Source organism: Plectropomus leopardus, chromosome 18 (genome assembly GCF_008729295.1).
Source record: "Plectropomus leopardus isolate mb chromosome 18, YSFRI_Pleo_2.0, whole genome shotgun sequence".
NCBI lineage: Eukaryota > Metazoa > Chordata > Actinopteri > Perciformes > Serranidae > Plectropomus > Plectropomus leopardus.
Window position 1 is genome coordinate 3,155,911 of NC_056480.1, and position 24,000 is coordinate 3,179,910.

The 24,000-nt window shown below is 40.1% G+C and overlaps 1 protein-coding gene across 2 annotated transcripts; it reads left to right on the forward strand.

Annotated features, from left to right (window-relative positions):
* Nucleotides 1-628: 628 nt before the first annotated feature.
* sfpq (splicing factor proline/glutamine-rich) lies at nt 629-23,129 on the forward strand. 2 transcript variants are annotated; one of them, XR_006106775.1, is made up of 12 exons: nt 629-1,575; nt 2,576-2,764; nt 2,930-3,231; nt 3,361-3,456; nt 3,966-4,162; nt 4,336-4,420; nt 4,574-4,685; nt 4,799-4,847; nt 5,196-5,302; nt 22,536-22,584; nt 22,689-22,776; nt 22,995-23,129. XR_006106775.1 is itself a non-coding variant. In XM_042506015.1 (10 exons), the coding sequence occupies exons 1-10, from the start codon at nt 745-747 to the stop codon at nt 8,228-8,230; spliced, it is 2,079 nt and encodes a 692-aa protein (XP_042361949.1). In that variant the 5' UTR covers nt 629-744; the 3' UTR covers nt 8,231-8,610. The 2 variants fall into 2 exon arrangements, 1 of the variants encoding a protein (XP_042361949.1); XM_042506015.1 differs by lacking the exons at nt 22,536-22,584; nt 22,689-22,776; nt 22,995-23,129 and adding an exon at nt 8,120-8,610.
* Nucleotides 23,130-24,000: the final 871 nt, after the last annotated feature.

Below are 24,000 nucleotides of genomic sequence, written 5' to 3' on the forward strand. Positions count from 1 at the left end.
GGAATCATACAACCATAACAAAAGGTAGCTCAAACAATCAATATTGAGCTTTGGACATGTCTTGAATGCTACCTGGTGTAAATACACTGTAAATCTCATATTGCCTAATAGAGTTCAAGACATGCTAAGTGGAAATGGAGGTCACAGTAAATATTTGCAAATCAAGCCTGGCGAGTTTTTTTTATTCTGAAATATTTCATTTTTTAATACTGTATACTGGTTGTATTTTAGTAAAGAAACTACTGAGAAATAATTATGTAGTCATCTTAACCTTGCTAAAATAAAGTTTAAAGCGCCCTAAGACTTTTGTACAGTACTGTTTATATTTATTTTTTCTTTTTAATTAAGAAATAAATATAATAATAATAAATAATAACAACAACAACAATAATAATAATAATAATAATAACAAAGTTAACTTGTTTTAACGTTATAAATATAATTTTTCAAAGAACTTTATGGAAAATATAAAGTCACAGACTTCAAAGCAGAACAAAAAAAGGGAGCGGCTCCTTCCAGAGATGCCCGCCGGTGCTGGCTCCTCCTGCGGGGCAGCAGCGGTCCAATGAGCGGGCCGGGGCGGAGCGCGCTGTTCCGGAGAAAGAACGACTTATCCAGACACACTGCCGTTGGTCGCCATTTTGAGCAGCAGACCTGCCAACACCGGTAACGGTCGTCGTTACGCAGCAAATTTATAACGCGTTTGGTATTTTAATTACATTTTTTCCGCCGATTTAAGGATCAATGTCTCGCTTTAACAACAACCGTGGCGGCCTTGGGATGAATTTCCAGCAGCGCAGAGGCGGTGGGCCCGGCGGCCCGATGCGGGGTGGGTTAATGGGAAACCCACATTTTAGGAACCATCCTTTCCAGAACCACAACCAAAATCGAAGGGGAGGAAATAATAACTACAACAGGGGGGGTCATCAGAAGCCACAACAGAACCAGCCCATCATCCCTCCGCCGAGTCCCGGCCCTGCTCTCACCATGAAAGGCCCGGCACAGCAGCAGCAGAAGCCGGCAGAGCAGCAGCAGAAGCCGGTAGAGCAGCAGCAGAAACCCGCACAGCAGCAGCAGAAACCGGCACAACAGCAGCAGAAACCGACAACCCCCGCGCCCCAGCCGAAGATCCAGTCACCCCCACCAAAGCCCACCATGACCTCCCCTCCACCCAACCAGGCCAACAAGAACCAGAACCAGCAGATGAAGTCGCCGGCTGGAAATGCAAACGGACAGCAGCAGAGGCAGCCCCCACAACCGAGCCCGAAGCAAGGACCGCAACAAAACCCCAGGTCCGGTCCTCAACAAAGCCCCAGGTCCGGTCCTCAACAAAACCCCCGATCCGGTCCTCAACAAAGCCCCCGGTCCGGTCCACAACAAAGCCCCAGGTCCGGTCCTCAACAGGGCCCGCGATTCGGTCCTCAACAAGGCCAGAGGACGGGCCCTTATCAAGGCCAGAGGACGGGTCCATATCAAGGCCAGAGGTCAGGGCCACCGGCGACTAAGCCCAGCCAGCAGCCGGAGAAAATGGTCACAAACGACGACGCGATCGTGTCGGATGGGCCCCGGGAAAAGGTTTGTTTTTTAATTTATTTGTTTTTATTTCTATACATTTTCTTCCGTTAATGGCGTCGGAAGCTAACGTTAGCCTATTCTCTAGGACTAGCACTACGTTCGATTTGGAGCACAGTGCAGCCCGAGCGAGCGGTGTTAGCTTTCATTCTCTCAGCTGCTTTGTAATCGTCTGCTGCTTCATGTAGCGGTGCATGCCATGCCACAAAACAAGCGCACCCAAGTTGTTTCCGTTTAGCTGTCCGCCATCTTGTCCAAAATCCGAACAGCCACTTATATGAAAATTTAAAAACAGGAATAAAACAAAGATCATGAAGTGAGTAATGTGTTTTTATACTGATTTACAATCGTTGTCGGGATTTTTCTCGTGTACGATAGTTGCCCGAAAATCAACGTCAACAAAATGTAGGTCAAGCTTTTCAGTTGAGCACAGACACCGGGTGGGGGATGGGCGGCTTGTCGGAAATATAATATATATTTTATTTTCTCAAACTTGTGTGACCCATATATATTAAATATTTTCTTGAATTTGTAAAACAAAATGAATAATAAAAAAAATCCCAGAGTCGACTATAAAGATGGAATTAAACGGCAATATCTGAATAATTTAATCGTTCATGCCAATTTTAAACCAATGACTGTATCATCAAATTATTTTTACAAGTACAATACTAAAGGAGGACAGTTTTTTAGCTAAGTGATTTTATGTACATATTGTTTTGCTGTAACAGTTGTCAAATTGTCATACTTTTTATCAGATGATAACCTAGGATAGTTAAAATTTTAAATATATCTAATTTTGACCTTAAATCTTTCAAAAAAAAAAAAGACGTGATTGTAGATTACATGAGCGCACAAACAAACAAGCTAGTAATTGCCTTTGAGTTAATAGTTATTTTTTATGTCAGTTCTTAAATACATTCATGTATTTTGTGATCCAGTATGGAAGATTTTTTCTTTGTCTAATAGAGATTTAAGTTTTAATGTAATAATTGTTTAACAGGAGTTTAAGGCAGCACTTTCCATGCTACTGAAACCTGGCGAGAAGGCGTACACACAGCGATGCCGTCTGTTTATTGGAAACCTCCCTAACGACATCACAGAGGACGATTTCAAGAAGCTGTTTGCGAAATTCGGAGAGCCCAGTGAGGTCTTCATCAACAAAAACAAAGGCTTTGGTTTCATCCGATTGGTAAGACAATGCATCCGTTACATCTGAATACTGATACATCGTCTAGTTTGTCATTAGCTCTCTGTCATATGTTGTCCTCAATGTTGACCTGCAGCTAGCAATTATTTATTTCTGATTGAGGTTGAACAGATCCCTAATGAGTATTGTAACGCTTTCTTTCTTCAGGAGTCGCGTGCACTGGCAGAGATAGCAAAAGCAGAGCTGGATGACACACCAACAAGAGGCAGACCCCTGCGTGTCCGATTTGCCACTCACTCTGCAGCTTTGTCCGTGAAGAATCTGTCACCGTACGTTTCCAACGAACTCCTGGAAGAAGCGTTCTCACAGTTTGGAATGGTCGAGAGAGCCGTCGTCATCGTGGATGACCGCGGACGCCCCACGGGCAAGGGCATTGTTGAGTTTGCCTCCAAACCTGCAGCCAGAAAAGCCCTGGATCGGTGCAATGAGGGCGTCTTCTTGCTTACCACGTATGTGCACTTTAAGTTCAAAAACACACTTTTGTAGAGTTTGCTTTGAGTTGATACTCAGCCAAAAAATCATGCAAACTTTTGCTTATTTGTTTGGGGTTTTTTTGTTTTTGTTTACACTGTTTTCAGGTCACCCCGGCCTGTCATTGTTGAGCCTCTGGAGCAGTTTGATGATGAGGATGGTCTTCCAGAAAAGCTGGCACAGAAGAACCCCAGATATCAAGTGTAAGCAAATCACTGATGATCCCATCCGTTTTTCTTTGTAGGGATAATTCGAGCTGTTTTGACTTTGAGTTGAATACGGTTCCTGTCTGATACGATCTGCCTAATTAAGAGCGTCACTGTTTCAAGTCATTGTTCTGTGAGCAGCAGATGGTGGGCGGTGGATATGCGCGGGGGAGGGGTGTGGATTCAGGGTCTGCGTGGAGTAGCAGATGTTGACTCGTGTAAATTGGGGGGAATGGTGTTTTGAGGAAATTGACTGCAGCCTTTAAACCCCCCATACTGTTAACTACAGTGTAACATATTTGAGCCTCACTGCCACAAAATACTAGATAATATAAAACTGCCACTGACAGTTTTGTTACAGCGATTAAGGCATCTATGTATATCGTGCGGTTAGCATTAATGTGCTTGTAGTTCTCGACATTCATTGTGAATCGGCTTTAGGATTTCCATTGTACTGATCTGTGGTGCAAAAATTCATCTAAACCTAATGTTAACCTGTCTTACAGAGAGCGCGAGGAACCCCCTCGTTTTGCTCGTCCCGGCAGTTTCGAATACGAGTACTCAAAGCGCTGGAAGTCCCTGGACGACATGGAGAAGCAGCAGAGGCAGCAGGTAGAGAAGAACATGCGCGAGGCCCGTGAGAAGCTGGAGAGCGAGATGGAGGAAGCGTACCATGAACACCAGGCCAACCTGCTGAGACAGGGTGGGTGTAGTGGTATTGTTAGGTTTAAGGAGGAAAAAAACAGAGTACTGCAGCTGTTTGGTTATATTTTCTGCTTATTTTCACCGGAAAGATTGCACGTCACTGACAAGGTGTGGTGCATCACGGGATTTAAGTGCCACAATTAACTGTTGTTGTTTCATGTTTGGTTTCAGATCTGCTGAGGCGGCAGGAGGAGCTGCGGCGCATGGAGGAGTTACACAGTCAGGAGATGCAGAAGAGGAAGGAGATGCAGCTCAGGTATTTCTGTTTTTTAATCTAGATCGAGTGTGCGGCGGCCTCTTTTACTATTAACGTCTCTCTTTTCTTTTGTAATAAGAGAAAATTAGATTCAGTTTGTAAATATTGCTGAACTGGGATCACATGAATGACCGATATTTACTTTGTAAACAGACAAGAAGAAGAGCGTCGCCTGCGGGAAGAAGAGATGATTCACAAGAGGGAGATAGAAGAGCAGATTCGCCGCCAGCGTGAGGAGAACTACAGGATGGGCAACTTCATCGACGTGAGTCAAAGAACACAAGACATGAATATAAAAATGTCATATATGCAGCTAGGCAAGATACTTTGTCAATATGTGTCCGGTTCAATATTTATTTTCCTGTCTTCTCACTACAGAGGGAACGGGAAATGAGAATGAATTCCAGTGGAGGTTTGGGCATGGGTGGTAAGTTTCTGTAGTAATTCTTAATTATGTTAAAAAGTTTAAATTGTAGTGAGTCCCCAGGATGCACAGTGTTTTATCTAATATGTAATTATTTCTGGCTATATTTATATATGTATTTGATATCACTTTCCATGTACTTCTAATTTATTTTTAATTTTATATTATCTAATTTTAATGTTAAAAACAGCAAATGATGAATGTTGGCTGTGCTGTATAATATACACAAATTTCATATTAAAAAATCGCAATAATTTTGCATCTTGTGGCCACTGGTGAGTCCCACACCTATTGATTATATTGATTGACTGTCTCAGGAATTAATTTGACATGTTGTGCTCTTTCCTTTAGAAATGTCCTTTGGTGGGTCCAACCAGAAGTTCCCCATGGGTGGCCTGGGCTTTGAGGGCCAGCAGGGACTGGGATCAGCTTCTGGAGGCCTGATGGGCAAAGAAATGGTAACGTATCCCACTTTTTGGACGATCTGTAGTTAATGTAGTTTGTGTTCGGCTGTGACTTTTTGTTGGAGAGACTCCCAGCATCAAGGCTAGCTGACCAAGCCGGTTTGAAAAGTTACAGATGCTTTCTGCTCCCAGCTGTCTTCGGGTTGCTGGTTGTTGTGCGCGACACACGTGCTGCCTGTCGGATAGGATTTCTCTCAGTGTTAAGCCACGCCCCCTCAGTTCACCTGAGTCTCGCTGCTTTCTAGTTACAAAACCGTCAACCTGCACTAAATCACGAGAACGTGCTCCCTCCAGCGCGCTCTCTTAAAGCTGTAGACAGACTCCAGTGGCTCTGCTCACTCTTCACACTGTTGTGTAGTGGACTGCTATTGCAAGCCCTGTCTCACGTGAGCTGGACAGGCACTACTTCTTGACCAGAGGCAGAAGGTCAGCTACAGAGTTTGTCTCTTAATTGTTGACAATGTTTCCATTTAGTTTTTAACAGCTTTTTTTTTGGACTGCGCTCGTAGTTTCATGCATCATCTGTCTTTTTTTTGGGTGGCAGTGTGAAATCCTGTTTAAAGCTCCTTTTGTGCTACAAACCAATTTGAGACCTGTAGTAGGGATGAAGTTTATCTTCTGGAGCAGCAAGCTTTACTTTCTCATCAACATCTTTTTTGTAACGGAGTATTTAAAATGCTTTTAGTGCAGGCTGACGGTGTAAGGTAGGGCTGGGCAAAAAAAGGTCTCGTTTGGGGATCGAGATAAAAATTTTTATAATGGGGCATTTTATACAATGTGGATAGACCAAACAGCCTATGACACAGCAGACAATAGGGGCAGTGAGTAGTTTAATCAATCACCACAAACCCAGTTGAGGAAGTATTGATGTCAGTTATATGCAAAAGTGATTAAGTGCCAATTGCAAAATACAGCATCTTTTTTATCACTTGAAATCACCTTATTTAAATAAGAGATAAGGCAAGTTAACTAATACTGTTCTATGTCTGATATTGCATGTATGCAGAGTTAGATGTTCAGTTACTATTAGTAATGTAGCTCAGACATACTCTGAACCAAATCATGTTCACACAATGTTAAACTATTGCCATGTTTGCAAATTTAAATATTTTATATGCACTGTCACATTGACTATTAAATACTGTGAGAAATATCGGTATTGATCCAAAACTACCACAATCATAGTTTTTGCCCAAACGCCCAGCCCCTGTATGAGGCCTTAAATCCAGCAATCAGTAAGAAATATTGTATATTTCAGCAGGATTAATTGACGGGGGCAGGCAAGGCTTTGTGACCATTTGTGTTTAGGAGGAGATGGTGAATTCTGGCTTCAGATCAGTGCTTCTACAGGGTTGTAGTACCAGTGTTGGGTTGGCCTTGCATTACAGTTGTCCGCAAAAACGACTAAATATGTGCTAATGTAGATTAAACGAATGAAGAGCATTTCCAAAATACTTAACTTTTACTCTATATACAACATTTGTATTCGTTGTGCAGAGTATTCTTCAACTTACTGAACTATGTTTTGCATTTGATAAAACGGTGCACTTCGTATTTTTTATCTTTTGACAAATCAAACTTTGTTTACTGATGCTGATAATAGTATGCATTAATTATTTAGCTTTGGGTTTTACAGCCCAATTCTTAACCTCAAAGTGATTGTAAAAAAACACTTTAAGGAGGTGAAAATGTGTTTTAGGTTCAGGCTTGTTGGCAGTGTTGATGTTGGCAATGCACCATGAACACGTGTGAGGTGTGAACAATGAAGCTCTGCAGTTCATCGTCACATCTGAATGTAAAGCTCACTTAAAGTCTTTGATAATTAAGTCGGTTGAGCAGAGCGATGTGGATCCATTGCTGGAGATATGAATACTTTATATTTTTACTACATTACTTAGTATGTTTTGCTCAACATATTTTCCACCGTAGCCTTGTGTTGTAAATGAAATGCTCCTCTGTTGGAGTTTCGGCTTTTGAGACTTTCACTCTTCTCATGCTTTTCTGGTTTAGTCCAGTCAGAGCCTGTCTGACTTGGCATGTGAAGTGCTCCTGGTAAATGAGCTTCTGTCTTGTAAGAAAAACAGTTGTGTTGAATGTCCTCTAAATTGTTAACATTTTACTGTGCCTATATAATATGCATATATTTATGCTGCAGTCCTGATACTTGAGGTGCTCGCCACACTTTGGATCATTAGTTGAGATTTTTCAATCCTGTGCCTTAAGAGGTGCTGTGACAGGTGGACATTAGATTAATACACCATAATTTCTGTTCATTAAAGATTGGGAAGCACTCAATTCAGTGAGAATTTGTTACAATGGCACATAATTTCATTTTTTTTTTTCAATTAATATGAATTTCACCCAAAACAAAAGGAATATAAAAATACGAAGATCTTATTTTAAAAGTTAAATGTACTTTACATATCTTTTTATATGTGTAATGATCTTAAGGAAATAAATAGTGGCAGCATTTACAAAATGCTGCGCCTCTGAAGCAATATGGCTAGGCCATAGGCTCGTCTTGGCATGCGCTGGAGAGACCATACTAGGTAGGCACTGACTAACAAAAGCATTGCCCTCTCTTCCTTTTCCGTATGTAACCTGTGGCACCTGTGGATCTTCATATTGGAACGAACGGTTTCTCCGGATGCGTCTCCTGCTGGTTGTGTTGTAAATCTCACAATATAAAAAAAAATCACCTCTATTGCCATACCTTTTTAAACACTTCCACATGGACATGAACTCTGTGCTTGCGCACCAATCCCATACCTTGCCCCCCCCATCTGCCTCCCTGGCAAATTGACCCCACAGCGCAATGAGCGCTTTGCTCAGGGTGGCCCCAGGGGTATGGGTCCTGGTAACGCCGGGTACGGCAGGGTCCGCGAGGAGTTTGATGGCCCCGCTAAGAAACCCCGTTTTTAAACACTGCTCTTTGATGCTCCCAGCAGCAACATTTGTACAGATTCTTCACATCAAACCTGTTGAGTCGAATTTCATGTATTTAAGTTTAAATTGTTGCTACATTTTAGCTTGACAATTTACTCATTTTATGACAAAGTCAATATTTTCCTTTTTTTATTTTGTATTGTCAGTAGTTTGGAAATATGGGACAACCTCGTGTGGTCCGTTAGTTCTTTCTGACCCATGTATAATTTTCTTTTCTAGATGTACTTTGCTCTGTGAGTCGCCGTGAAGTGATAATTGTAACAACTTTCTCTACTTTATATGGCTGTGTTTTGTGCCATACATTTGGAGTCAAAGCATGTATTATAATAAAGACACATTGGTTCCATCAGGACAAACCGTTAACATTTATTCCTAAAAGTTTAAACCTACAGTGCGTTCGAAAAGCAACTAAATACCAGTAATTATTTGTTTGTAAATAATGTGGATACATCTGCCACATTAGGTCTTAAAGGGTCTATGTGTTATCTCTGCCGCAGTTCTGACTGCTTTCGATAAGTGACGAGTGTCACAAGATCCAACAATTTAAAAGAAAAAAACACCTGAGGGCTCACTACAGATACCCCACTCTGTCCTTTGCTTATGTTTTTTTATGCTTGCCGAATTCAAATAACACCGACACAATAACGTAACTGACGCAATAAGCATTCTCGTTAAAATTAGAGGGGTTTTTTTATACAACGCTGTAATTAAGCAGATCGTTCGTAGTGCAGAATGGCATTGGCAAAAACATCTGGCATCTGGCAAGACGTCTATAGACTAGACGGCACAGAGCACTTATGAGCTGGCCAGGAGACTCCATTCATTGTATATTTTTATTATGCAGCTTTGCACATTGTCATCACTGAACGCTGTGCTCTGTGGAAATCATGGTCTCGTCTCTTTGACACTTTTAGAATTTTTTTTAAGTGGCGATACTGAATTTTGTCTGTCATTGGTGTTCAGTAGCTTCAGGAAAGCAGAAATATTACACATAGATCCTTTAAGAAAGCCTGTAGTTTCGTGTGTGAGGTTGTGGGTAGCCAAGTGGACATACACTCATCCTCTTACGCACACACCCTGCACATATTACGTACTCACACACAAGTGTGTCTTTGTGCATGTTTTGAGGCTTTTGACTACGTTTACATGCAGTCCATTATAATAATGATGATAATAATTATCATGTAAGTGCTCACCCTTGTTTTTGTTTTGTTAGCAAATTTTTCTGGTAGTTGGACTGCTGACACGTAACCTGCACTAATACTTACTGTTGCCACCTTCTTGGTGGAAGAGAGGTAGTGTAATTTGTAAGTATATGAGATCTTACCCAATATAAAAACTACATTCGGCTCCCGAGTTATGTATGAAGCTTCTTCAGGCCCTGTTTGTGTTTGTATTTATCTTAAATGATGTCTTAATGGACATTATTGAATTTTTAGACTCAGTTTTATTCTTGGCAAGGAGATATCTATTTCATAAGAGTGTAATTGAGCAAATGAGAGGCCCGTTACCACATTCCTCAAAGTTGCACAATTCAAACCTTTTGTATACATCCGGTAATTGTGAAACAAGTAAGAATGATGTTCCTTTACAGATCTGCATGTAAACGTAGTCATATTCGATCTAGTTAAGAACACTTTTTTTTGGTACAACAGAGGTCAAAAGTTAAAAGGAACAGAAAAGGAAGTATTTGATGAATTGACAAGCTTTTATCTGAATTGAATGTTTATTCAATAGTTAGACTATTGGTTGGCATGATTAAACTTGCCTTTGCATCACTGGCAACGTACTCGGTTAGACTTGCCTAAACAGGAAAGCAAGCCCTTTGAATGGGCCGATATGAGCAATTCTTTTCAGTTACTGCTCTTAATGTATTAATTTGTAAAAAAAAAATATAGATCCTACCCTTGCACAGGTTGTATTTTGTACTGAGATGAAGAATTCGTTGTGCCGGACCAGTAAGAAGAGAAGAAATCCAGAGTTTCAATTCTCTGCCATGACTTGGAAGCATAAGCAAGATACTCTGCATCAGCATGGCTCGTGCTGAAGTGGGATATGTGGCAGCAAACGCTGACAATTCCCATTCTCCAGTTTGTGAATTCTCTTTTACATCCACAGAAGGAAGGCTTATCAGTTTTATTAGGACAACTTTTTCACTTTGTGTGTTCTTATTTCATATATCTTGTGTTCAACACATACACTCCGGTGTGCCTGGATGTGTAAACCTACGTGACTGAAGACGTTCTTTCTCGGTACAGCTGGGGACACGGTGCTTTCATTTTATTTTTCTCAGAACTGGCCTCAATTTGTTGTTCTCATACTGCTTCATATCATCGCCATTTTCACACCGAGATTGTGCTATAGGGCTGCTGCAAAGTCTGCTTTTTCACACTGCCTTTGTTGCATTTCTACACAGAGCTAAACAACAGTGGCAAAATGCGGTGTGTGATTTTAAGTAGCAGGTCGGCATCGTGGAATCAAGAGGTGTGACGGGCAAGATATGTAACACAACAGTGTTGATCTCCAGTGTGAGAAATCACATACACGTGGACAGTCTTTTTTAATCAATACCAATACCATAACATGGCAGAAACAATCTTTTACCCTCTGTTATGTGGCGGCTGATCTTATCTTCTGCTCGGAGGCTAAAGTGCTCCCAGACCTCATTGTTTTTACAATTTAAAGACATTTTCGGCTGTCATTCTTCTTTTTTAAAGTCAACTGCCAACTGTTTACAGCTACTTTTAAAATGTCCTGCAGTGGACGGCATGCATAACACTTCATCAAAACATCACACATTTACCACCCATGATCCAGCCGACTGTCCCGTTTCTGCAACTTTTTTTTTTTTTTTTTTGGCGCTATTACGATCTATGGTGCCACCTAAAAGGCATGACAGATCAGTCTTCTCATTCCTTAATTGTATCTTTAATACAGAACTAAGAGGCAGCATAACTGCTTGTAAATTGGGGCTACAAATTGGGAATATCACAAGACACAAAAATTACAAAAACAATTTGAAAACAACACATTTTTAATAACCTTATTAGTAGCTCTAACATACCAGCCTTCCAGCCAGGATATTGGGCCTTCTAAACATGAAACATGGAAAGCAAAATTAAATGAACCAGATCTGTTAAATTTTCACAGTGGTCTTTTTGTTTTATTGACATTTGGCTAACTGATGAAAAGCCTTCTTTATCAAGAAGCTGTCAAATTATTATCACCAATATGTAACGTGATTATCAGATGGAAGAGAAAAGGATTAAAACCTTACTTAAAGTCTTCTTCCAGCTGAAGGTCACATTTGTGCTCAGCCTGGCCCCAAGAAACATGTCAGTACCCATTGAGGTATTTTTTTTCATCTTGGCATCAAATAACGACTAGCTTGCCTCAGCAAGCGTTTCTCCGAGTTGTGTTGTAGAAGGAGATGAGCTGTAAATGTGAGTGTAAGTATTTTTTGCATTAATTACAGCTTTTGAGATGGACCACATTTTATTTAAACCTAAAGTGTCATTGTTTGTCTTGACTGTGTTCTTGTTATGGAAATGAAGAATATGCTGAGAGATGAAGAGGGGCACTTTTTTTCTTGGCTCCAGTGTGATTGACATTTCGTCAACTGTTGATGGTTTATTTGCATTATGTGTAGTTGACAAGTGTCCCTGCAGCAGCACAGCTTCTGATACTTTTTTTTCAGCCTTTAGATTAGTAAGATGAATAAGAACCATAAGTGGCCTTCAGTCTTTCAGTCAGTTTTGGAGTCACTCTATAGTGCTCTTTCGTAAACACTAATTGTCCAGTGGCTGATTTTGGACAATACTTTGACCTTTACATGATGTCCAAAATGCATCCTGTGGTTGTTCTTTTCATTTGTCTAATAGTTGCCAATACACTGGAGTATGCAAGACATCGAGAAACTTAACCTATAGTATTTCTATTGTACACAATATTATAGTGTACCCTGCAGAATAACTAAAAAAACTTTTTTTAAGAGTTTTGTTTTGTTTTAGAAAGTATATGAGGTAAGTCCTCCCTTGTGTGGCATCCTGCAAATCACACCTGAAATGGCTGCGAAACAGGACTGCACATATTTGGTAATAGCCTTGGATAACATGGAGTGTTCATCTGTAATGTTTCGTGTGTTTTTGTTCTGTACATTTTTTCTTTAACAGGTTTGCCCGGCTTTACAGATTGTGAACTGTGGAGGAATTTGTGGCTGTACAGCCTGGTCTCAGGAATGCTTTAGCAAAGAAGTCTAAACACTGGACTTTTTGTGCATAATATCCCAGTAACGGAACAATATACTTAGGATAAAAACCAGGATGCCACCTTTGGCCAACATATTTACCTTTGACTCAGCGTAGCATCGAGAGCCAGTTGTGTATTGATGCTGATCTAAATATGTTCTCAGGGCACGGTTACACATGAGTGACTGCTGTTGAGTGACCATTGCCTGCCGAGGTGATAACATGCTGAACTGGATGTAATTCACATGTCAAGTTAGCCTGCCAATTACTGTGAAATTAGGGTTGCAACGGTTCAAGACTGTCACAGTACGATACATCTCAGAAAATATTGCGTTTTGATGTTATCACGGTATTACAGAATTATTATTATTATCCAAAATGACCCTCAAAAGAATGAAAACAAAGGGTTTAATTAATTATAGTGATAAATACAAATGTTTTATCACTTTAAGTAATGCCTGGAACCAGTTGGTTTTCTTTCGGTGCCCATGTTAACACGTTAGAGCAGCCACACTGCCTGCATGAGCAGCGCTTGTCAGGCACGTCTCAGGTGCTTGTCAGATGCAGCGCATCGAGAGAAACCGTGGCTTGCTGTTTTTTCCACGTCCCGCGTCCAACACACGGCATGCGGTTGTAAGCAGAAATAGACATTGAAAATAGTGGTTTGATTTTTATATTTTCTCTAAAACACCTTTAATTACAGTTTCGGTGTCTTTATCTGTCTCAGTTATGAGGGAAATACAAATCTGTTTTATGAAACTTTCCTGTTTAAGTTTCAAAATAAAAGTCCTCTGACAAGGTATGTCAACAGAATCATAGCAGTTGTTAACACGAGGCATTTTATTGTGAAATATTTGCAGGACCGTGTTGTTGACAAGGCAAGAGCTGCATGGCTTCATAAATGAGTGCGATATGTGCTTATAGATGTACAGTACTCACTGCAGCAGGCAGCCCTGCAGAAGCGTCACAGCAACAATCCTGTCGGTCCGAACACTGTGAGCATGCAAGACGCCGCAGTTTGGCGAGGTTGCCATCACACGCTACTCACGCATGCAGTGTGTGCCGCGCATAAAACTTGAAACCATTTTTTATGGAAGTATGTGTAAAAAGTCTTTTTTGAAAATAAAAGGTTAGATTCTGTCCAATTCTTTTTTTTTCAGTATCATAGATAAGCAATTCTACACATTATTACCGTCAACTTTTATATCATTGTATACCTCAAAACCAGTATATCGCTGCAACCCTATATATATGCAACCCTAATATAATGTTATTGATACATTTTCCAGTTTTTTTTACATAACATGTCCCCTGACTCACTGCCAGCCAAGCAGCATCTCTCGTGTGGCAGTTTGTATTTTTCATGGCTGATGCTGTTCTGAATTGGCTGGTTAGTCACAGCAACAATCTGTCTCATCCACACATACGCCTCCTTTTACTGTTTAAGGCTGCCATTTCACCAAAGTTCACCAAAGGTGAACTGAATGCAAAGCCAAGTTTTATTCGCCCCTCTGCTTGCACTGAATGAAAGTAAGTTACCCAGTGTTAATTTCGCTCATGTGTGACTGTACCCTAAGCCTGTAGATAAAATCACAACAAACCCCAAGATCCCTTTGTAAGACCAGAATGTGATTCACTGATTAAAAAAAAAATTATGCACTCTTTAATGTTAATGTAGATCCTTAGATTTCCTGAAAAATGTCTCTTTAGGCCAGAGAATAGAAAATCCCCGTGGAACTTGTGAGTATTAACTTTTCTGATAGTGGTTTGCCTCCTTTGTATGCCGGCAATTTTTAATAAGTACACTGTATTCATAAATTTGACAATTTATTTAATTTCTTTGAGAACATGCTGCAGTTACATGTTTGCCTCTTTGCTGAACTCTTTGCTGCTGCAACAGCAGATTGTTGTTAGCGAGTTCACAATAATTGTGTTTGTGGATCAATGTTGGTGTATTTATTATTTTCTTAACAGCCTGGAACTAAATATTAATGCAGCATTGAATCATATTTATGTACGATTCCAGTTTCAGCCTTTATAGTCATTCCAAATTTATATTTTGGATGGCTCGATATATATATTTGTTTCTAGATGATAATTATATTTTTCAAAAATGATGAATATAACTGTAGTTAGTTTTAATTATTGCAAGCGATAAAGAAAAGAAATTTGTCAGTTTTTTGAGGCTTTAGTTTCTTTAGAGTCTTTTCTCTCTTTATGATGATTGACGAGGAGAAAACTGTTGCATCCACTTATGTAGTGCTGTTTTATAGATTATCCAGTGTTTGATTTAATACCAGTTGTTTAACTGGATTTCCAGACTAAAATGTAACACATTGAAAGGATTTTCTCACGTAGTGAACGAAACAAGAAAAGGAAAAGTCAGATGACTACAAATGCTTTGGAGTTGGTAAGACAATTTGGGCACAATTTAAAAAGTCTAAACAAAAAACATAATAATTAAATAGTTAAGATTTTTAATTAATGATTTCCTCTTGTGTAAATGTAGATACGTATTAAAGAAAAACTGTTAAGCTAATTAAGGGACTTTGTAGCTGAACCAAAAAAGAGACATTTTCCTCCAGACAGCATCTGAACATCCGCAAAGTACTATAGTGCCGCTCATTGACGTGACCTAAGTGTAACTTCTAAAACTTGTAATGTTATGTCTGTTTGTTGGTGTTGTGTACACTTTGTTTTTTTTTAACAGGTTTGACCAGCTTTAAAGGTGTTGGACTAAGAGAAGGAACTTTCCAAAACCAACAAAGTCAAAGTCTGTAGCTTCATCACTTTTGTTAATGAAACTTTTCAGTCACTCTTCAGGACCGAATAGCACCTGTTCTGGAAAGATTTACATTTATCATGATAGGTGGTGGCTTTATAGCTTGGATTGTATCTTGTGAAGTTGGAAGATACGGTTTCAACATTTGTCCACACTTACTGTGCCCTGAACACTAAACTTCCCCAACAGCAGAAGAGTTTCTGTTATTGGAGTTTAAATGGAAATCAAACCTTTGACACTGGCACTTCTGAGTTCATAGTCAAGATTTGCTTAAAGAAAGCAGCAAGCACCTTAACAACTACGTTACAGAGGTTTGTGAAGGGTTCTGATTCCTCAGCACATTTTGACTGTGTTACTAAACTTGAAATACTACGTGCACATGCACTGTAGTGCAAGTAAAATTTGAGCTGTTCTGGTAATTCTCAGCTCTGCGTGCAACAGTGCACCTACCTTTGTACTGAAATACTTTGTGCAGTGCTGCCAGCTGTCATGCACTGACCATGAGACTCAAATTGGCATTTTTCAAATGCTCTCAGGCCACAAGTCAGTTTTCCAGTGAGAAACAAATGAGCTGTGTGTTTAAAAAAAAAAGACACTGATGGCATACAGCTGGTGAGACAGAGCAGCACAGAGCAACAGCAGCATTTTATACAGTGTTGCATTAGAGCCAGCCACCGCTTGGATTTTGATTAAGGCCTGTTATAAACATACTTTCACCAAGTTAAGACTTTAAAATATAAAACAATATATTATAAACTAGATACGACTGGTAAAATGGGTGACTTCACCAAAGAAGTCCTAATATGGTAAAAACCAGTTTCCATAATAGATTTGCCAAGAAGCCGCTCAAAAAATTCCTCTGATCATCTAAAATTTGGATAAGTTTCACTGCACATTACTGCACAGGAAGGCTCAGAAGATAACCTAACATATTGAAAATATCCTCATCTTTTCATAAATGACATGCATAAGAGTTTTCCTTCGCAGGTTTGCCGACTATGACTGTATAAAATTACAATGAAAGTAGGGGAAAAAATGTTGCAGTGATTGTGTGGATTTTTTTCAGTTGGATCAGGCCCTGGCAGAAGTGCCAACGAAAAAGGACAAATACACCAAATGGTGCAGTAAAAAAATGGTGCAGGTAATAAAATTTTGGTGCATGTCATAATGAACAGAGAATACATAGAGGTTCTATGTTGGGATTTGTGTGGAATTGGTGCACATTTTAACCTATTCAGAAGCTATTTGGAGGTTTAAAACAGGAGTGTCCTTTTGCAGCCGACACATTTTGAGCTCGTGCAAAAACAGTAACCAAAGCTCTGACGATGACAATCGAGAGTCAGAAGTTCAGAGTCAAGATTTTTGTAAAGGTGGCGCCAATCAGACTTAGACAAATGACACATTACAGGGATGGGTATCGTTAGGACTTTTCTGACACAATATTGATACAGATGCTGCTTATAGATTTGATACCTGTCGATACTGTTATTGATACTATTTTCCATAATTGAGTGCAGAAGATGACGACATGACATAAAAAGACTCAACAATTGTTATTTATTACTGTTTTGCAGAAACAAGTTAAATTTGTTTTGTATGTTGACACATCTGACAGTCGGTACAGCTCAGAGGCGGGATGATGGGGGGGCAGCTGTCAGATCTGTGCAGAGCACCAGAACAAAAACGCACACGACTCACAGCATGACAACCAAAATACAAGATGTCCTCTCTTCTGTGACATGAGAAATACTTTCAAAATAAGTAAAGTCTCACTATGCTACTGTTTCTATCCTTTCAACACGGGTTTCCTGTTCATAACGTAGGATTATCGTGGAAGCAATGGTGTGGTGTGTGGTACCAGAAACTGGTACCAAGTTAGCACTGCATCTCGATACCCATTCCTACATATTACTACATTAGAGTTAAAGAACAAGGACGTATTGCAGCACATTTGACTTAACATGAAAATTAAGGCTTTGGCACTGACATTTTTAAGAGCAATTCTTTGTCAAGGTCCACTTAAACAGATGACATCGTAACTATGTTGGAGGTTCAGAGCACGATCGCCCCCTCTCTATTGCAACTGCATCATCAGAGATCAAATTGACGGCAAAGCTTTGACAGTTACATTTTGTAAGAGAACTTCTTTATCAAAGCTGTAAAGTATAACATAGAAATTCGGAGCAGATGTCCCCTGTTGCAACACATTTTGACTTTGTGTTATTGGAGTCGTAATTGAAACCGACGCTTTGACACCAGCATACCTAAAGAAAAGTTCTTAGTCCCTCCAGGATTTTGTGGGCCGTTTTCAGGATTGTTGAAATGCCTGATTCCACAGCAGCTTCTCTTAAAATGTAAAATAACATCAGCGTGAATCACAAAAATACATGTGATGCGTTTTTTGGATTCTCAGCTGCTTATTATTACTATGAGCATTCAGTGTTTCCCACAGAATAAATATATTCTGTTCGGGGAAGCAGCAGCTGATAGCTGCCGATCAGCTCAGCGCAGTACTGACGTTATGTGTCTGTGAGCAGCTGTCCTCCTGCACTCTCAGCCCAGTTAGAACGAGCTGAAACAGCACAACCTGAGCTCATCCCTGCTCGTCATATTTTGCTGCCTGGGCCAAAAAAACAGCAGTCAACAAACCATTAATTTCACCCCAACAAGGTGACTGAAGCTGATTAACTTAGTTGTTAAACCAGTTGCTAACCGTTGCGTAACATTAGCCTTGTGATGCTAACAGTTAGCCTTGTCGGTGTGCATGCATCCCAGGCACAGAGCTCCCGTCCTGCAGCAGCAGGCTCATGATAAACAGAGCGACAGAATTGGCTGAGTAAATGGATGCATTTTAGGCAATGAAATGAGATTTTTCCATTTTAAATATTAAGATTTGGGATTTGACAAAATTTCAAGATGGTGCAGAATTCACTGGGATTGGCTGAATTTGCATGAATTGTTGCTATCACAACATCCTGGAGGGACTGCTTAGTCAAGATTTGTTTAAAGTCTTAACTTTTCACCACCCATATTTGTTCTCTTTTGTGGACAAATCCTGACCCTTAAAGCTGCTGGTAGAAGCTGCACTCGTAGACCTGATCGACCTCCTATTCATCAACCTGCCTGAGGCAGGAAGTCCCATGCACCTAATGGTTGAAGAGAGGATGGCGTGTTGTGCCTGTGTGGTTGTGCGTGTGTGTGTGTCATGTCTTTGAGTAAATGAGCGGTGTGTTAGCTGCTGTCAGCCAGCTTGTCAAAGACAGGCTGCCCCAGTCCACAGTAGAGGCTCTTCTCTGCAGTTGGGTTACATTGACGATGAGTAGTTCTGCAGAAGTCAGTGGACAGTAAAGCCTGGACTTGTTTGCACTGCAGCCAGAGGTATGCTTACACAGATCAGCTGAACGAGTAAGGTAAGTGTCCCATCCATGTCTATAATACAAGATGCACAGTTATCCCACAACTTAACTCTCTGTCCTCTCTGACACCACGTCACAGCTCACAGTGGCGTCCACAGGGCTTCTGGCATCACACTTCCAAAGAATGGCATCACAGTGCAGATCTCTGTTCTTCTACCTTTTTGTGTGTGGATGTGGCAAAGCCTCGTAGCCCGTGCAGTGTGTGTGTGTGTGGTTGTAGTACTTTGGCCTCTCCGTATGTATGCATGACAGAAGCGATGTATGGACGGCTGAGTCACTGGTTCAACACTGCAGTTTCTAACCACACGTGTTTGATACAGTGCTGCTGTCATTTTGTGGAAACTACAAGTCAAGAGAAGTTTTTTATTTTTGGTGCTTGAAGAGTTGAAGCGGGTTGAAGGAATAATTTTATAGCATTAGGAAACTTCAGTCTTTCACAGCTGTATGGGATATTTCAGTTCTCTCCATTCAGCTTGAGCTGATTTCTTTAGGGATTTTTTTCTGAACTTTTTTGCCTCATTTAAAAGGTAATTAGCTTTGGTGACAGGCAGGTTGTATCCAACAGTCAACACAAAAAAGTCAAACACAAAGACTAACTCATGGATGACATTTTACATTGTAACGTAAAAAAAAAAAAAGCTTTTTGGGTAGTTCTGTCTTTGTGCACTTTTCTTTTACATCATTAAAATAAATCAAATAGTGCTGCATGATTTTTGTACAGATTTTTTTGTGGTTTTGGCAGATTTATGCACTTTAAGGAACAATAGCACAAATGTGCAGGCCAATTTTTGTTTCCTGTGAATTCATTTATAGTACAGTTGTCCGGTCAGTGAACCATGGTACATTTTTAAAATTGTTTCAAGTATTTAAAGCAACTACAAGGAACTTTGACAGCCCATTTTCGTGAATGCAATATTTTGAAACTGCCTCAAAGGAGTTTCTTCAAATTTGGCACAAACGTCCATTTGGACTTCTTGATGAGCTGATTATATTTTGGTTTTCCAAGATCAAGGTCCCTCATCCGTCTCACATGAATGAATGCAATATCTCCAAAACAACTTGAGAAAGTTCCCTGAAATTTAGCGCACATATTCTCTTGGACTCAAGAATGAACTGATTTCATTTTTGGGCATTCAAAGGTCGCCGGCTTTGCATCTGTCTTGTTCTCATGAATGTTGTGTCTCAAAAACTTATTTTGGCACAAACATCCATTTCAACCCATCAATGAGCAGATCAGAATTTACTTGTCAAAGGTCACTGAGACCTTTGTGTCTCTCTCGTGATTTAAACATGTGATTAAAGGCCTTGAAGTAGTTTCCCCAAATTTGGCACAAACATCCACATAGACTCAAGAATGAATTGATCAGAATTTGTTGGTCAAAGGTCACTTGACCTCACATGTTTATGGCCATAACTCAGGAAAAATACGCTCACCCCTTGTAGCTGCTTTAAATGTCGTCAGAGTTAGCACTGGGCAGAAGAGCTCACGCTATCGTCACCTCTCTCGACTGCGTCTGGCTGTGAAATGTCTGTAAAACTATAAGCTTGAATACTTTGTGGTACTGGGTTGGGTTGTCTTTACAGCTTTGAAGTGTCACATACTTGTGGGGTTGCTCTGGGTGGGATTGTAGAAAATATAAATCCCTGTCAGACAAAGTGTCTTTTTGATTCAGTGCTCAATGTAGTTTGATTCTTGGACTGTGAACTGTGTGACTTACTGTGTTTGTATTTTCGGGGTTCGGTGTGGATGTTTTTTTCCCCTTAAAAAATACCAATTCACACAAGTTATAACAAACTTCCTGAGTTCTTGTCGTGTGGTTTTGTCATAATTTTCCTTATAACCTCAGTCTATAAACTGGATTTACTGTATATTCACCGTGTATCAGCACTCAGGCTGCACCAGTGCATTAATTACAGGAAGTCTTGTATGAGGAGAAACACACTGTTAAAGGTGCCTTCAGTGTGACACACTTCCTGAGGATGTCACACCTGTGACGGCCATTGCAATTGAATGTCCTCATAAGTAATTCAGTGATAGTTTTTTTGTACATGTAACAGCTAATGAAGCAAAATTTTAAAGGTGCTTATTTTCCACAGTCAGTACGCTCACATGATGTTAGAAAAAGTCAGATTACTGTGTTATTACTACTAAAACTGGACTTTAAAAATACATATATAGTCCAGCTGAGATGGTAATTTCTCGCAGTTGGATGAACCAACCGAGTTATCCATGTTGTCCCCACTCGACATGCAACTTGTTAGCTGCTTGCTATCTTGTTTTGGTATGTGACGTAACAGGTCAGCCAGAAATAGGTCCAATAGCAACAAGCTTAAAAAGGGCACGTCTCCACCTATTGTGGGGACATTTCTGTCAATAATCGGTGCCTGTACACTGGAACAAGGACGGCAGTCCAATTAAAGAGCTATAACAGCAGCTCGACTCAAAATAAAGCAATCTTACATCCTTCTGGTATGTTCAGATGTGATTTTGAGCAGACCCTTAAAAAACTGCAACAACATGTTTCCTATTTACATCCCCCAAGAGCATCATGGGAACTGTCTTAACAAAGCTTTGAGATGATTATCTCCCATAGTTGGTAAGAGGATCTGTTAATAATCTTAATTTTTGTGAGCATAGCACTTTCAGTACAGTTTTCAACATTATAACAGGGCAGCGTCCTCAAGAATACTGCAGATCTATCACTGACAAAAAATTTTGCAAACCCCTGCATATTTGGCGGTTGTTTGTTTGAGGCTGAAGTGAGACACTCAAACCAGACACAGAAAAAATACATTGACATTAGGTTTCTGTTTATTGTCTTGACAGGAAGGCAAAGGGAGACACATGCAGAGCTTAAAATGACGTAGTGTTTGACTCCTGCTTTCATCGCCTGTCTCCTCTCAGTACTTCTCACTGCTCATATTTTGTCCCTCTTCCTCATAAACCTGAACCTGTCCTGCCAGTGACCAGCCAGTCATTGTGAAAACACAGTACGTCTCGACTGGCGTTTTCATTTTGTAGTAGACGTCGTCTTGTAGCTGTGAAGGACCGTGGTGGAGTTTACGGTTCTCCCTGATCAAGAGGGAGCTTCACTGTGTTCAGCCCTGATTTAAGCCCCCGAGGCTGTCGAGATGTATCCGTCTGCACTGTGATCCATTTTCCAACAAAGTCTTCAGTCCCGATTGACCCAAAATAATCTCTCAATGTCTCTGAGTGTGATGCCAGAATAACCCTTTTTGGCCTCGACTGGCCTCGTCTAAAAGGCCGCTGCCCAAAGTCTACACGACTGACACTGAAAACGATCCACTTCTCTAGAGCTTCTCTCTATGGTGCAGCTCCCAGCTCAGTTTGGGGTTTTTGCAGTAACACCTCTGATGTGTCAGAACCAAGTCCAGCTTCACATGGTTTTGTAACAGGGTAACAGAAAACCTCAAGGTTTTGCAGCAGATCTGAAGGTTGTTGTCATAAATTTGTCTCGTCTGCAGTTTCTAAATAAACGAATCTACTTCAGGACGCTGACATGCCTCTCTAAAATCCTGTACTTTAACTTTATCACACAGTTCATACCACATACGTGTACTCACACTGACATACACATGGAGAGTTATTGACCTGTAATGCATGTCCACATTATAACTTCATAACCTGTATTCATAATTTAAACATATGCTTGCTACAGTCAAACACACACACACAAAACACACACAGACTCACTGATGCGCAGGTTGTCACTTTTAAGGGTGGCAACCTCAAAGTAGTGAAGTATATAAAACAAAGGTAGAAAACTGTAAAGGCAGTTCACTGTCCGGCTCTCATTGTTTTTTTCTCGCCACAGGAGCCTCGAGCGGTCGGAGGAGGCTGAGAATCCACACCGTTAAACCAGGGTGAGTTTGCTCAGCGTGAGCTTCCTCTTTTTTTAATCTTGATTTTAATCGAAGACGTTAAATCATTTTTTTTTTTTGCTATTTTGTTTGTTCCTGTTTTTTAGGTGAATATGAAGACTGATGTCTGATAAAATGCCAGAGCTGCAGGAGACTCCAGCCACAGCCCTGTGGTGATGTCAGCGTGACGTCCATGTTAGTCCCTCCTATTTGGTTTTCAGACCTAGATGCAAAAAATGATTAAAAAAAAAAAAAATCTTATTTCAAAAGCATTAAAAAAATCTAGAGAGCCAGTACTGGCAAGCATTTGATTTGCATAAGCATTGGTGTATAATGCATTTAAGACTGCTGTTGAGACATGTCAGTCCTACAATCTCCATTTTTTTAAAAACCCTTTTTTCTGCTTCTTGCAGAGCTGCAGGTGGTGGAGGAGACGCAGCACCAGGAGTCGTCCAGCAGGAGGACAAGCAGCCTGCAGTCCAGACGAGGGACGCACTGTTTGTTTTTTTTCTATTTTGATACTTTAATAATAAATAACACAAACCTTACTTAAGTTCTTTGAATTTTTTGCGGTACAGAATAAATCCTTTTTATGTTGAGTCCATTTAAACCTTTTGTTATATTGAGAAGTTTAAGTGCAAACCTGATAGTTTACCGTTTTGCTCGGAGCCCCGCAGGTTAACACAGTTTTCAGAATTTGCTTTTGTTGTTCCACCGTCAGTCATTTTTGTAATCAGAGATAGTAACTGCAAAGATCTTCCACTGATACTGTTTTAGTTGTGTGATAGAGAGTCAAAGTAAGGCACAAATGTAACTTTATTCAAGATTTCTTTATTGTTGTTCCAGCCATGTAGTACATGAAAATAATTAAATGAAGTATTCAGGTCTAGATTATCTTGAATAAAAATGTTATAATAGATAAAAACATTGGGTAATTAAATAAATAAATAGATAAAGTGAGCAGTGCAGCATGTAAACAGTACAAATCTTATCTTACCTGATGTGTTTTATCCAGTGACTCCTGGTCCTCATCGGTCAGGGAGCAGGAGAAAAATCAAGCTCATGTGAGTACGTCCCACTATGAATTCAGATGAATTTAATAATTTAATAAACACATCAGGCATCGAAGCTTAGGGAGAGGGAAAGCTGTGATGTCACACATGTAATATGGCGAGTGTAATTACATATATTCAGTCAAATCTAAAACAACAAACTGCAACTTTTTTTACAAAAATATTCCAAAAAAAATGTTTTTTTAATTGACAAACATAATTCATGGCACTATTGAAACGGGACCAAAAAATAGTTTGTGTCTCCCCATGGACAACAGTTTTTTTTTTTTCAGAAATAAGGTCCCGTGGTGGTCCACTGCACGCACTTCTTTTGTGGCATAAATGGAGTCTTAATTTTCCTGGGAGA

What these genes read in the sequence shown, in the direction of transcription:
- sfpq (XM_042506015.1), top strand. Translation starts at nt 745, where the DNA reads ATGTCTCGCTTTAACAACAACCGTGGCGGCCTTGGGATGAATTTCCAG. An exon ending in GCTTTGGTTTCATCCGATTG is followed by an intron (nt 2,765 to 2,929) that starts GTAAGACAATGC and finishes TTCTTTCTTCAG; the next exon opens with GAGTCGCGTGCACTGGCAGA. An exon ending in TGGAGGTTTGGGCATGGGTG is followed by an intron (nt 4,848 to 5,195) that starts GTAAGTTTCTGT and finishes TCTTTCCTTTAG; the next exon opens with AAATGTCCTTTGGTGGGTCC.